The 13439-nt window shown below is 29.9% G+C and overlaps 1 protein-coding gene across 1 annotated transcript; it reads left to right on the forward strand.

Moving 5' to 3' along the window:
* Window positions 1–2443: 2443 nt before the first annotated feature.
* Window positions 2444–10177, forward strand: LOC107007649 (polyadenylate-binding protein-interacting protein 8-like). Its single transcript, XM_015206342.2, has 10 exons — window positions 2444–3178; window positions 4914–5024; window positions 5111–5155; window positions 7172–7244; window positions 7323–7435; window positions 7617–7676; window positions 7857–7904; window positions 7975–8043; window positions 8836–8897; window positions 9788–10177. The coding sequence occupies exons 1-10, from the start codon at window positions 2840–2842 to the stop codon at window positions 9843–9845; spliced, it is 978 nt and encodes a 325-aa protein (XP_015061828.1). The 5' UTR covers window positions 2444–2839; the 3' UTR covers window positions 9846–10177.
* Window positions 10178–13439: the final 3262 nt, after the last annotated feature.

Consider the following 13439-nt stretch of genomic DNA (forward strand, 5'->3'; position numbering starts at 1 on the left):
AGCTAAATAAATAATCCATTATCAATAAATCAATGTTTCTTTTTGAGTTATTACTAGTTTCAATTTGATTTTAAGCAATTCTATATAAAATAATTAAATATCAATTTTAATTCGATTTTAAATGACTCTATATAAAATAATAAAATATTCACCAATCATCACGCACTCCATTATGCGCAGTGCCACTAATAATAAACTGAAATAGCAGAGAGAAAAAAACAAAAAAAACTTTTTAATTTAAATATAATATAATAGAATAGAAAAAAATAGGGAAAATATATTGGGACATTTGATTATGAAAATAAACAAAGTTGTTTAAATTTTTGAGATAGGAGTTGAAATTTTGTTTGATCATATTTTTTTTAATGGATATTTAGATTTTAGATATACCTTTTTAAATATGAATTTTACGTTAAATTTTTAAAATCTAATAAAATCTTAATTTACTGAATTATACAATCAAATTTTTTAAAAATAGATAATTATAAAATGTTATAGATTAGATTCCATGTATGTGGTACTATGTACTATTGCAAAATTTTCACTTTATTTTATATTTTGAAATATGAAGGTATAATATTTGATTCTAATTTTTTGTAAATGATACTTGATTGTTTGAATATACTCTTCTTAAAAACATAAAATATGATTGAAACATGAAAAATAATTTAAATAATAGTCATTTTATCAAAATAAATATTTAGGATAAAATTTGAAAAAAATAATAATATAGGAGTTGTAAAAATGAAAAAGAAAAGAAAAAGGTTTTAATATTTTCAAGTTTCAAATAACTTAAAATTGTATTTAAAAATTTATTTCAAACATTAATTTTATAATAATAAAAAAATAATAAAAATTTCATAATCATCTTATAAAATGCCAACAAACTTCATGTGATAGACATATAATGATATGAATTGCAATATCCACTTTTTAGTTTTTACGCAAGGTGACAAAAACAAGATTAAAATAGGTGAATTCAAATTTTAAAATTAAGAATTTTTATATAATACTTTTAATTCATATATTATTATTATTATTATAATAAAAATAAATAAATTGAATGTATAGTTAAATATTATTGAAGTATTTTAATGCATAATAATCTATAAAAAATTATTGTGTTCTCATGAATTAATACGTTATATTTTAAAAATGAAAAAGAATCAAAGAAAATTACGAGATAATATCATCAAATCTTTTTCAATAATTTAAAAATTGAAATAGCTAATCAATTAAATTAAAATTTTTCATATTTATTGTCTTTAACTCGCTTGCTTACAATTTAATTAGAATATAACTTTGTAAAAATTTAATTTATGTAGTTATTGTTAGTATTTTTTATGACTCTATTATATTATTAAAATAAAATAGTTGTAATATATTGTAAAAAAGAACCTCAACAATAAAATCTATATGATAAAAGAATATTAAATCAGTAGTCATTTGAAGACGTTCGATAAATAAATATACAATACATAATATTTATCAATTAATTTTAATGGATAAAAATTACATGTAATCTAATCTATAGATGGTAAGATAAAAAAAAAACATTAAATCAATAGTTATTTGAAGACGTTCGATATTAAATACACAATACATAATATTTATCAATTAAATTAATGGACAGAAATTATATGTAATCTAATCTATATATAGTATGTTATAAATTAAAAGAATAAATGAATCTTTCTATCTAATAGTATATTATATTTGTTAGTTAACCTATAATTAATTATAAAGTTGCCTAAAATAATGAAAATAGGCTGTATTTTTACGAACTTGTAGAGATAACATTCAATTTCAGTTTCATTTGAATTATTTTAATCTCCTTTTTTTTTTTTTTTATCTTGTTATCCATTGAAGCAATTTTTGTTTAATATTAAATATCTTTATTTTTAATCGTACTTATTTTGATATTTTTACATATCCATCTCAAAATCTTCATTTCTGCAACTTTCATCTTCTGAACGTGATAGTTCTTGATTGACTAGTACTCCGCTTACAACAAAATTGGTCTAATAACTATCATGTAGAACTCGACTTTAAGTTTTGATAGCTTCTTATTACACAAAATTCCAAATGCAAGCCTTCATTTCACAACGCTAATACGGTTCGTGACATTGTTGTCAATACTCGTTTTACTTGAATAATAAATCTAACTACATGAAACTATTTTTCTTTTCAATGACCTATGTATCGAGCCTCACTTTCATTCCAATCTCATGAGCTATAGACTCTGAAATTTCTCTCTAAACATCAATTTCAATAGAATTTCACTACGGATCTTAATAATCTGAACTACATCATCCGTAAATATAATATACCAAAATACCTCTTCTAGTATTTACCGAGTCAATGTATCTATTGCCAAAATAAATAATAATGATAATTCGAAATCAAACTATTAACGAAGGATATTTTTTATTAATTTTATTCATAATTCCATCTTCCACATCAATTTTCTCTCTCTACTGCATTTCCTCTGTTTTTTCACCTAAACTTCACTTCTCTCTCTACAAACAAAAACAAGAATACCACCAAATTCCTCTGCCTTCTGTTATTGAAATTTGTTGCTATATATATAACAAAAACCCTATTGCTTTTTTGCTTTCTCTCTCATCACCATCTTCCTAAATGAGTATTTATCAATAAACCCATTATGCTCTGTGAAATTCCTCATTTGATTAATTTTTCATAAAGAATAACCAAATTGGTGAAAAGGGGTTGCTTTAATTTATTGAAATTGTAGAATTTTAGTGTTTTCTTGGTATTTCTGAAGCTTTTTCTGTTCTGGGTGTGTTCTATTTTTTGTGGGTTTTGAGTATTTTCATCAATGGCTGCTGGTGCTAAAGAAGTGTCTGGTGAGACAACAGTGGTTGAAGCTCCTGCTGTTCAGTCCTTATCATCACCAAACACTGATAACACCAGCAATAATTCTGAATCTAATGGTGTTAAGGATTCATCCGATTCAATCGCAAATGCGAAATCGGAGTTTCATATGCATGATATTGCTGATATGTTGAAGAAACTTAAGCTGAATCCACAGGCTAAGGAGTTTTTTCCTTCTTCTTATAATCGTGGTACTGTTGGTGCTGGTGATCAGATGATTCTCAGTAACTTTGTACCAGCTAACAAGACTACGGGGGGTGATGGTTTTCAAAACAACAGAAGGGTATTGATTCATTTTTTCAATTCTCATTGATATTATTCTTTTTTTTGTTTGATCGTTGAAAATTTCGATCTTTTTGCCTGTTTTGTTATTTTGGGTCGGTTGATGATTTTGCTATACCGTGACTAATTGTGGTGAAATTCATATTTGTTTTTTTTCTGTGTTAATCTGTGAGTTTTTTTTTTCTTTTTTGTGTGCAAGTTTTCCTTTTTAAGCATTTTGTCTTTTGGTTGAATTTGCTGTATTTCTTGATATTATAGCAAGGAAACTTTAACATTTCCTTGTTAAGAACTGATCTCTGGAGCTTTTCAGTTATTTGTTTAGGTAATGATCATATAAAGGAATATAAAAATTGCTGAATGTATAAACTGGAGTAAGCAGTTATCAAGGAAATGAAGGTTTTATGGTCAAAAATGGATTTTTAGACCTGGTTTATTAATTGGGGATTCCTGGCATTCCATTCACTAAGAGTGGAAATTTGGTATTCAGTTAGTTGAATGGGATCATTGAATTTTGGTCTTTACTGATACATAGATGGTAAAGTGCAGATGAGTATAATTTGTGTAATGTATGACGTGAAAATTTGCCGTACTAGTGTGTGATTTGGAACTTTCAATTGCTTTGGTTTTTCGATGATACATAAATAAGTAGAACTTTTGCTGTATGTCGATGAAATAGGGGATATTTTGTTGTTTTCTGATACTTGTAACCAAGTTTTTGTTAGTTCGTTGAATAAGCTGTAAAAAAGGAAGTAATCAAGTTTGGAGAAATGTTCAACTGAGCTTATGTTGTAGTAATGGAAGTAATCAAGTATGGAGAAATGTTTAACTGAGCTTATGTTATAGTAATGCAGCTTTTCCCTTCTCATTCATAGTAAATAATAATTTATGAAGACAGTAAAATCAATGTTCTGAAGTCAGGCACTAGTAGTAGCTGCTACATTTCTTTCATTGTTTAAATTATGAAGAAGTTACATAGTTCTTCACTAAGTTTGTTTGTTCTCTGCCAATTTGGGTGGAAGAAAGTTTTGCATTGTGATTGGCATCAGTTGTCATGTAAAGAGATTGCTTGCGGGAAGCTAATGGCACATTGAATTTGCATCCGTCAATCTGGGAATAAAGTTCTAGAATACACTGGCACAATCAGTTACCAGAAAATAATATACAACAGTGAACTCATCCCACTGAAAATGAAGCTTACATCATTCTGTTGGAACTTGACTTCTGTACTTGTAGCATTCCATCACATTCAGTGCCATATTTTATGTTTCTCATATCAGTATGGGGTTAACGGGTTTTAGTTGATTAGTTTAAATGTCAGTTTTGTTTGTTTGAGTCATAGAGTTGTCATCTCTATACTTTACTTGTTAAACTAGTGATATTGTTACTGTTTGATATTTACTTCTCTTTGGTTAATGGCAATTTCCTAATTGGGAATGCTTATATGTATTCATGTTAGAGTTGGTTGTTGTTCACGTTTCTTGAGAACATCAAGTTGATGACATACTTGACATTTCAGTTATGTCTTTGCCTGGATCAATTTGATCATATTTTATATGCTAACTAGAATAGTTGAATCACGGACAACCATCTCCTTTAACATTTCAGTTCTATCTTTGATTGGATCAATTTAGTCTTATTTTATATGGTAACCAGAATAGTTGAATCATGGACAACCATATCCATTTTCTTGTTTTCCTTTTAGTATCTCCTAAACTTTCTTTTCTGTGTTTCCACAGAGAGGCAGCAACTTTAACCAGGGGAAAAGGAGGATGAACAATAGAGCTTATAAGGCTCAAAGAGAAGATAGCATCAGGCGAACAGTATATGTTTCTGAGATAGATAGCAATGTAAGGATAGATTCTCACTTATGTTTTGTGATATTTTTGTATTAATACTCATTTGGCATCTTTGGTTTTGCCTTCACAATATCTAGGTCACCGAGGAGCAACTTGCTGCTTTGTTTAGTGCTTATGGACAAGTAAGTCACTTTCTTCTTCTTCTTCTACTACTACTATTTCATTGGAAAAGTTACTTTCTTCTTCTGAACATTGATGTGATTCACTATATTATATATTTGATGCTCTTAAGTGCATGTAATTTCAGTCATTTGGCGTAACTAAACTAGAAACAATGAATTACTTTTCTCATCTGCTTGTGGAGTGGTATCGTGATACATAAGTATACATTTGTGTGCTACTTACTATCATACTTTAGCAGAACAAAATACTTTGCTTGGGAATCTGATTACCATATAAGTTACTTCCTTTTTTGGCTTTAATTTGATTTTTATTTATCGTAATTGTGCATTATAGAGTCTCATAATACTTGACCATCAGATAATTAATAACCTGCTAATGAAATTGATGACATCATATGTGCATTAGTTATCTGGTCTTTTAAGGTAATATCCTTGACAAAATATTATATCTTTCTAAAGTTATATCAACAACATATTAAAGCTAGCAGAGGTGGATGTGGCATACCGATACGGTGTTCATATGAACCTAGTACTTTTGACACAGAGAATAAGTTTATACGGAAAAGTCCACGAAAATTATAACAAATGGTAGATATGAACTCATAAATTCCTGCCTTGAACATAAAGAGAGCCAGATGATTAAAACAATGAAAACAAAGACTCCAAAGTAAAAGTGCTTAGAGCATAATGAAACAAAAAAAAAGCTTCAAGATGAACACATTGAACTCAGTGTGATAGATATCTCTAATAAGCTGAAAAATAGGAAGTACTTAAAAGCTGCCAACTTTCTTATTCCTGCATGCTTACTCTGAACAACAGTGGAACTTTTATAGCTTGAGTTCTATGATAGTTGAGACTTAAAAAATATTTTTAAAAAAATTGAAGAAAAATCATGAAATTGACTTACTAAGGACCTATCAAGCAGACTTTCCCCATATACCCTTGACCTAGAAATACATCAGATAACCTAAACCTAATTAGCAGTTTACTGAATGGAAAAACATTTAAATGTGAGCCAATAAGATGATGGCATTCATGATAACAATGTGACATAAGAATAAATGACATTTGTAATATTCTTACCTAATAAGAATACAACATTCGTAAAACACTATATAATGGTGCATAAGCTTTCATTTTTCCTCATTGTGTCCAGTGTACACATCTGCATCAAGACACCTATAGTGAATGTTGCTGACCATATTAAGGAGGGGGCTGGGATTTGTTGTGGATTACTGCATGACTATGGTTTCTGGTGAGTTATCACATGGGTCGTAGTGTGTACAATACTGTACATAGCTTTGTTAAAGATAGAATATCATTGGAAGTAAAATCTTGCCAAATAGGAAGCTTTGTTGCTTTTTCTAAAGGAGGAATCTTGCCATGATGTTTAGTGAGAGGCTAAGGCTTGAATTAATATTTAATATAAGACGTGTAACATTTGATCAGAAAAATCCCCAATAGCCTCCTATCAAAAACATTTATGTCATTGGTTCATGTGGTATGCTAACTTGTGTCAACCGACTTTAAGAGCTAGTGTACAGTTTGGTCTGTGATTTAGGCACCAATATAATGTTTTATTATGTACTTAGTACTATTATCATATAAGATGCATTTCCACTGGCTTCACGGTGTCTTTCAAAAGGTGCTTCTGGTGAGTGGTTATGTTTGCATACACCTGTTCAACTATTCATTGTGGGACCAAAATCGGCCATGAAGTTTTGAATGTGTAGGAGGGCATTGATAGAGCTGCTTGTCTTGGGACTGTGAATGTGTTGTAATGAAAGTTCATGATGTTTATATCTATTTTGTCAGCTAATATCTAAATTTTGTGTCATAATTCGTTTACTTTCAAAATTACAAAGTCCGCCTCATAGCTACAACAGATTTGTTAATCTAATCAGTCAATCAACCGGCTAAACCTCAAGCGCCGCCAGCATTTATTTGCTTACTTCGTTTACTTGTTATGCTCAATGTGAACGTTTCCTCTTCTCATTTTTGCTGCTGCCTTTCTAGGTTGTTGACTGCCGAATTTGTGGTGATCCACATTCTCGTCTTCGTTTTGCTTTCGTGGAGTTCGCTGATGAGTGTAAGTTGGATATTTTGGCTTGAAATGTTCTTAAGACAGCTGAATATTCAAAAGCTAACATGGAATTGATCCTAGCAGACTCTGCAAGAGCAGCACTTTGCCTTTGTGGGACAATTTTAGGTTTCTCTCAATTGAAGGTCCTACCTTCAAAAACTGCTATTCTACCCGTGAATCCTACATTCCTTCCAAGGGTACGGATAAATATTTTGCACCATGTTCTTTGTCCAAAAAGAAAAGAACTTTAACATTTTGTTTTTGCTAGTATGTGGATGATCTTGAGAAATAGTTTTATGTTGTTCTATATCGTCCTGGTAGAATTGAGCTCATGGATCAAAATGCTTATTCTCTATTCAATGTTGATGTTTTGTGCAGTCAGAGGATGAGCGTGAAATGTGTGCCAGGACTGTCTATTGTACAAATATTGATAAGAAGGTAGACATTTTCATCAGAGATCTATTATTTTTTTTCTTTGTATGCATCATTCTGTCGGGCCCTTGTTCTGATGCACATTGTAGTAGTTATTATGCTCTGGCTCATACGCAGTTGTTTGTTAATAAATATTTTTCTTGTAGTTTTATAATTATTAACAGCCAATTACTCTATTCTGAGCAGGTTACTCAGGCTGATGTCAAGAATTTTTTTGAAACAAGATGTGGCGAGGTCAGTATGAAGTTTAAAAATTTGAATGTTGGCTTAAGAAGTGTTATTGAACGATGCTCTTACTTTGCAGGTTTCTCGCCTGAGGCTTTTGGGAGATCACGTGCACTCGACCCGCATTGCTTTTGTTGAGTTTGTAATGGTATGTTTTCTTATCTTTGATGGAAATGTAGGTGTTAACCTTTTGCATTAATTGCCCTTTTAATCCTTCACACATGCATCTTGTGTTTGTTCCCATGCTGTATTTGTGTCAGGATATATTGCATGTACCTACGGATTCAAATGTCATGATACAACAACTCTCTCCTTTTTCCTTTTTTTTTTTGCTGGTTAGTTGTGTAATGTGATTATTGGATGATGTGTAACTCAACTTCCATTTAGTTGCCTCTGAATATACCTCTCTTCTTGCCTGCATTATTCTTTGGCCACCCTTTTGTCCATGTGAGTGCTAGTGAAGAAAGGAAAGTTTAATATATTACTCCTTCGGGTCCACTAGTACAATCTTCTCATTTTGCCCTTAGTAATAATTATTATTGGAAGTGTACTAAACATTGACTAAATTAGCATAAAAAATGTAAGTAAAGAGCATGTACACATACTGCAATATTGTGATTTCAATCTCTTCATTTATTTTTTTAACAATAATGAGGCTGTTCAGGTACTTATCATTTACACCAACAATCTTTTTATTTATTGATGAGAGATTAAATGAGAGAACATTTTTTGAAGAGCGATTAACATTCTAAATATTAAGGATAATAAATAAGGGTATGTTTGGCAAAACACATATTCCCTCTGGACCACTTTACTAGTCCCATTTTTTATTTAGATGCCCCTTAAGAAACTGTGTTTTGAATGCCTACTGGCGTTTTAGAACAGTCTCTTAATATGGATTGACATTTGCAAAAAAATCTTATGTTTGCAAACTGCGCAGGCTGAGAGTGCAATTTTGGCTTTAGACTGTTGCGGTGAGGTATTGGGATCCCAGCGCATCAGGTAAGCTTATTCACAACAAATGGCTATGGTCTCAGCTGATCCCCCCTAATTCTTTTCTGCAAAGTGTGTTTCATTGTTCATGTAGTATTGCATCTTTCTGAGATTGGTATATTCTCTTGGTTGTTTTCTAGGAGGCACCACATCAGATCATGCACTCTTAACTCATTCCAGACCTGCCAAAACTTTTCCTCCTTTTTTTGCAGTGTCCAAATATTATTGCACCATTCCATTCTTTATACCTTTCTGATATGTGATAGTCAAATAGTGAAATAATGATTACGACCTTAAAGATCAGAGTGTTGCATTCTCGATAGTTGAGATTGGAAGTTGGTACTTATTAAGTCTCTTAATTGTTTCTGTTGCTTATCCAGGAAAAAAAAAGAAATTGCTAATAGACATCAACCTGAGTTATCGTTAAATACATAAATATAACTTATGTTTAACTTGGTACCACTAGTATATGAATCCAGTTCCTCTTTCATCACCTAAGTATTTGAAAATGCAGTATTTGTCTTTTACAGTTATGGAAGATCGGTAACTTTTGTAAAATTCTTATGATTAAAATGTCAAACATACTTGAAATTGGAAAAACTTCATTTTCTTTTTCTCAAAACATTCTTTAGTTTGTCTGTGTTCAATAGCATTTACGTTCAACCTGAGTGGTTTATGATGAAGTCGCGATATGCAGATAATTGTTATCAATATTCAATGGCACTTCTAGTTATTACATTTCTATAAACAGACACACATTTTAATAAGAGCCATCTCAATACTGAGCCTTATGCAGTTGATGACACAATTTTGAGATCTACAGGACCTTGGATCCTCAGAAAGTTCATTCTATTCATTAGTCTTTTTTCTAACTTTGCAACTTTATATATATGTTGTAGGGTGAGTCCCTCAAAAACACCAGTGAGGCCCCGACTTCCGCGTGCCATGATGCAGTAAGCCAATGTGTGTGCTCATGGACCTGGAGAAAGAGTTCAAAGACAAAACCCCCCTCGGAAGACTTGAGGTCACCATGGGAGAAATCGAAACAAAAATTCTGTTTCAGTAATCTCCATGTTCTTTCTTTTCATGTTCCTTTCTTTACTGCCTACAGTAACTTATGCTACCAAAAAACAACGTAGCCATCGAGCCAACGATTTTTAAATTGGAATTTCCGCACTTGTAGTACTTTTACCTTGATCGATCGTTCCTCTATGAATCTCTTGATGTTCCTCTATGAAATCTCTTGATGGTTGGGACGCCAGTTCACAATTAATTTCATCATTTCTCTCTGGATGTGCTTTACATGTTTCTTGTTGCTCTCAGAGTACATCATTTATGCACCCGGTCTTTAACTATAAGAACTCAACCATGGTTGAGTGCGATATTGACGTGAGGTAAGTGTATGTAGAAGACGTGTATTATGCATTTATTGATTTGATATAAAGAACTCGAGTGATGAAATGTGATTGCAATCTTCAATAACCCCACAAAGAAGTGTTGGATCATTTCAGGGTTATTAAATGGGCATGCAGTTTGGGTCCAAGCTCCTACCACAAACCTAAGTTTTAAGATTCGCCATCACAATAAATATTTTTAGTAAGGACGATAAATATTTTGAGACGAAAATTTTTGGCCCAAAGTCATTTTACTTTTTTGGTGATGAATGTAAATAAAATGTTTGGACTCCAAAAAGGAAAAATAGGAGAGAAGACAGTATTTTAGTGAATATGTATAAGGTACCCTTAATAATTAATTTCATTTTAGTATAAAACCAAAAAAATATTCGAACCATATGTAGTTAGCTATACTAAACTTTGCTAGCTCTCAGATAATTATTTAGATTATTTATAAATATTATTTTTTTTTAATTTCAATTTTTGAATTATTTTTTTATTCGTATCAAACACCTCCTTTATTGAATATAGAAATATATATATATTTCTTGATAGTTATTTGTTCAAAAGTATTACCTTTTTTTAATAAAGGTTAATATTCTTTTAATTAAAATATGGAAACGTTGATTAACTTGGCACCAGGAAGCTAACATAGTCAACATTATTGAATTATCTAAAAGGTGGAAATATTGAATATTGTCCTTGTTGTTGACCCCTTTTGTCAATTAATTACACTTTACTATAAGAAAAAAATTAAATTATCGAAATTGAACGTGGAGAGTGCTGATCATCGAAGTAATTCCTTTTTTATTACGCTTTTAAACTTTCAATTATTTCTTCCGTTTTAATTGATATGACACGTTTGAATTTTAAGAGTCAAAATATTAATCTTAATTGTGAAATTCAAAGATACTTAATATCTTTGAAATAAGATACATAAAAACTTTATAAATTATAATAATTTTTATATAGATATATATAAAATGAGATATTCTTTTAACTACTCATGAGGACATTTAAATAAGGGAGCATTTTATTATGTGATGTGTACCTATTCACACCACATATATTTTCTGGTCTTAACTCAAACTACAAAGATGTATTGATTATTACGTGTCATGTTTTTGTTTTATATTGTATTTTAATAATATTGATTGTTGACGAGTGATACGTAATTTTTCATTTTATGTTAGAGATTTTAAGTTTAAAATTTGAATATAAATTCACTTTTGATAGGAAATACTTTATTTATCAAAATTAAGTTTTTCAACATAAATTTAGATTAATCAATCCAGAACATTAAATATCAAATGTGAACCAAAGTTCTTTTATATTGGGTTATGGTCAAGGATCTAATAGTCAAAATTGTTAGGTTAATTAAATAAAATTACCTTCAAACTCCAAGAAAAGGTTTGAACATTTGTTTACTATATAGTATAATAACAAAAGGATGATTAATTTTATACTATTTCTATTACGATTATTCAAATGTAATTTGTTTTGACTTTATATGATTCATATTTCCGTTTTAGTTTAGGTTTGAGAAAAAGAATTATCCTAATTTTCTTGTCTAAATTTTAAAACATGATGTATTTTTTATTTAGTAATAATTTTATTTTAAAAAAATTATGTTATCTTTAATAGAATAATTTATAATTACATAGACAATCTATAACTTGCTTTAATCACAAAATTTCAAAAAAACAATTCTTTTAAATTTTGAATTAAATTAAATTAAATTATATCATATTAAATTCAAAAGTTCGAAAAAAAACAAAAAGAAAAGATTAAAGTACTCCTATTTGCTTAATTTCATGCATGTTGTCAACTTGTCCAATCAAACAAAACGCAATTTCATATAAGTTTTACGAGTTCACGTCAATCCAATAATTTTTGTTAAGATCATTTCTATTTATTCATGTATGTTTTATAAAATGTATTAAATAACACTAAGTATGATTATGAATTTAACTTTTATTATTATATTAATTTGATACTAATTTATAAATTTTAAATTTTGAATTCGTTAGAATCGAAACTTTATTTCTCAATTACATTCTTTGACTCTATCTTTGGTCCTAGTTGACTGCTTCAATTGATTTAGATGGTCAACTCTTCCTTTTAACATATTTCTCAAATCTTTTTAATTTCAAAGTATTAGTGCTCCTACTATAAATATATGTACATATAAATCACTTATCCTCAATTACAACTAACACCAAACCACTCCTTTTCTTTCCTCATAACCATATTCTTCGTTTTCGACATTTCTATATTTTTCGTATTTATAAAATATAATTATATCATTACGCTTATAAGCAGAATCTTAGCTTGAGTTTGTATCTAGATTGATATTCAAAATTTACTGTCTTGACTAAGCCAGAGAAGTATAGAAAACATGTCAACAGACAGAAACGACAAGGATAAGGTGAAGGTGGTAATAATCAACACGGAGTATATCGAAACAGATGCAAGGAATTTTAAATCAATAGTTCAGAAATTAACAGGCAAGGATGCAGGATCAGTGGAGCCTAATCATGTGAAAATGTCAAAGTTTAAGTCCAATAATCCTAGTGCTAATCTTGATAACTTATTGAAATTAGAGTTACCTTCTTTGGACAACCTATTTTGTCCTAATTATGGAGATGAAGTACATTTTTAAGCGAGTTTGAGTTATATATATCGTTAATGTAAGAAATTTATACATCGTTGAGTATTGTTAGTGAAATCTATCTCCTAGTTTTGTTACTTGATTTAATTTATCCACGAAGAAATAACTTATAATTGCTGATTCAATCGTTTAAATTAAAGAAAAAAAAGTTTTAAGTTTAGATTAGATCAACCTTTGAAGGAACTTGGTAAGACATCCAAATGTCCAATAGAAAAAATTATGTTGGAAGCGTTGTTTTCAGAATGAGCCCTTTAATACGTAATCTAAATAAAAATTATATTGGACATGTGCTTTCAGAATGGGCCGTGCCAATCGGTGGTAAAGAAGGTCCAAAAACGTGCGATATGTGAATTTTATTCATCCTTAATAATAAGGGTGTCACCTAAGAAAGACGAATGATAGGATAGCTTTATTTTATTTAAAGGGAAAAAATGACCCCTCCCCCCGCTCCTTTGCCAAACTTGTTAAACACACTATTTGAATAAT

Source organism: Solanum pennellii, chromosome 12 (assembly GCF_001406875.1).
Source record: "Solanum pennellii chromosome 12, SPENNV200".
NCBI lineage: Eukaryota > Viridiplantae > Streptophyta > Magnoliopsida > Solanales > Solanaceae > Solanum > Solanum pennellii.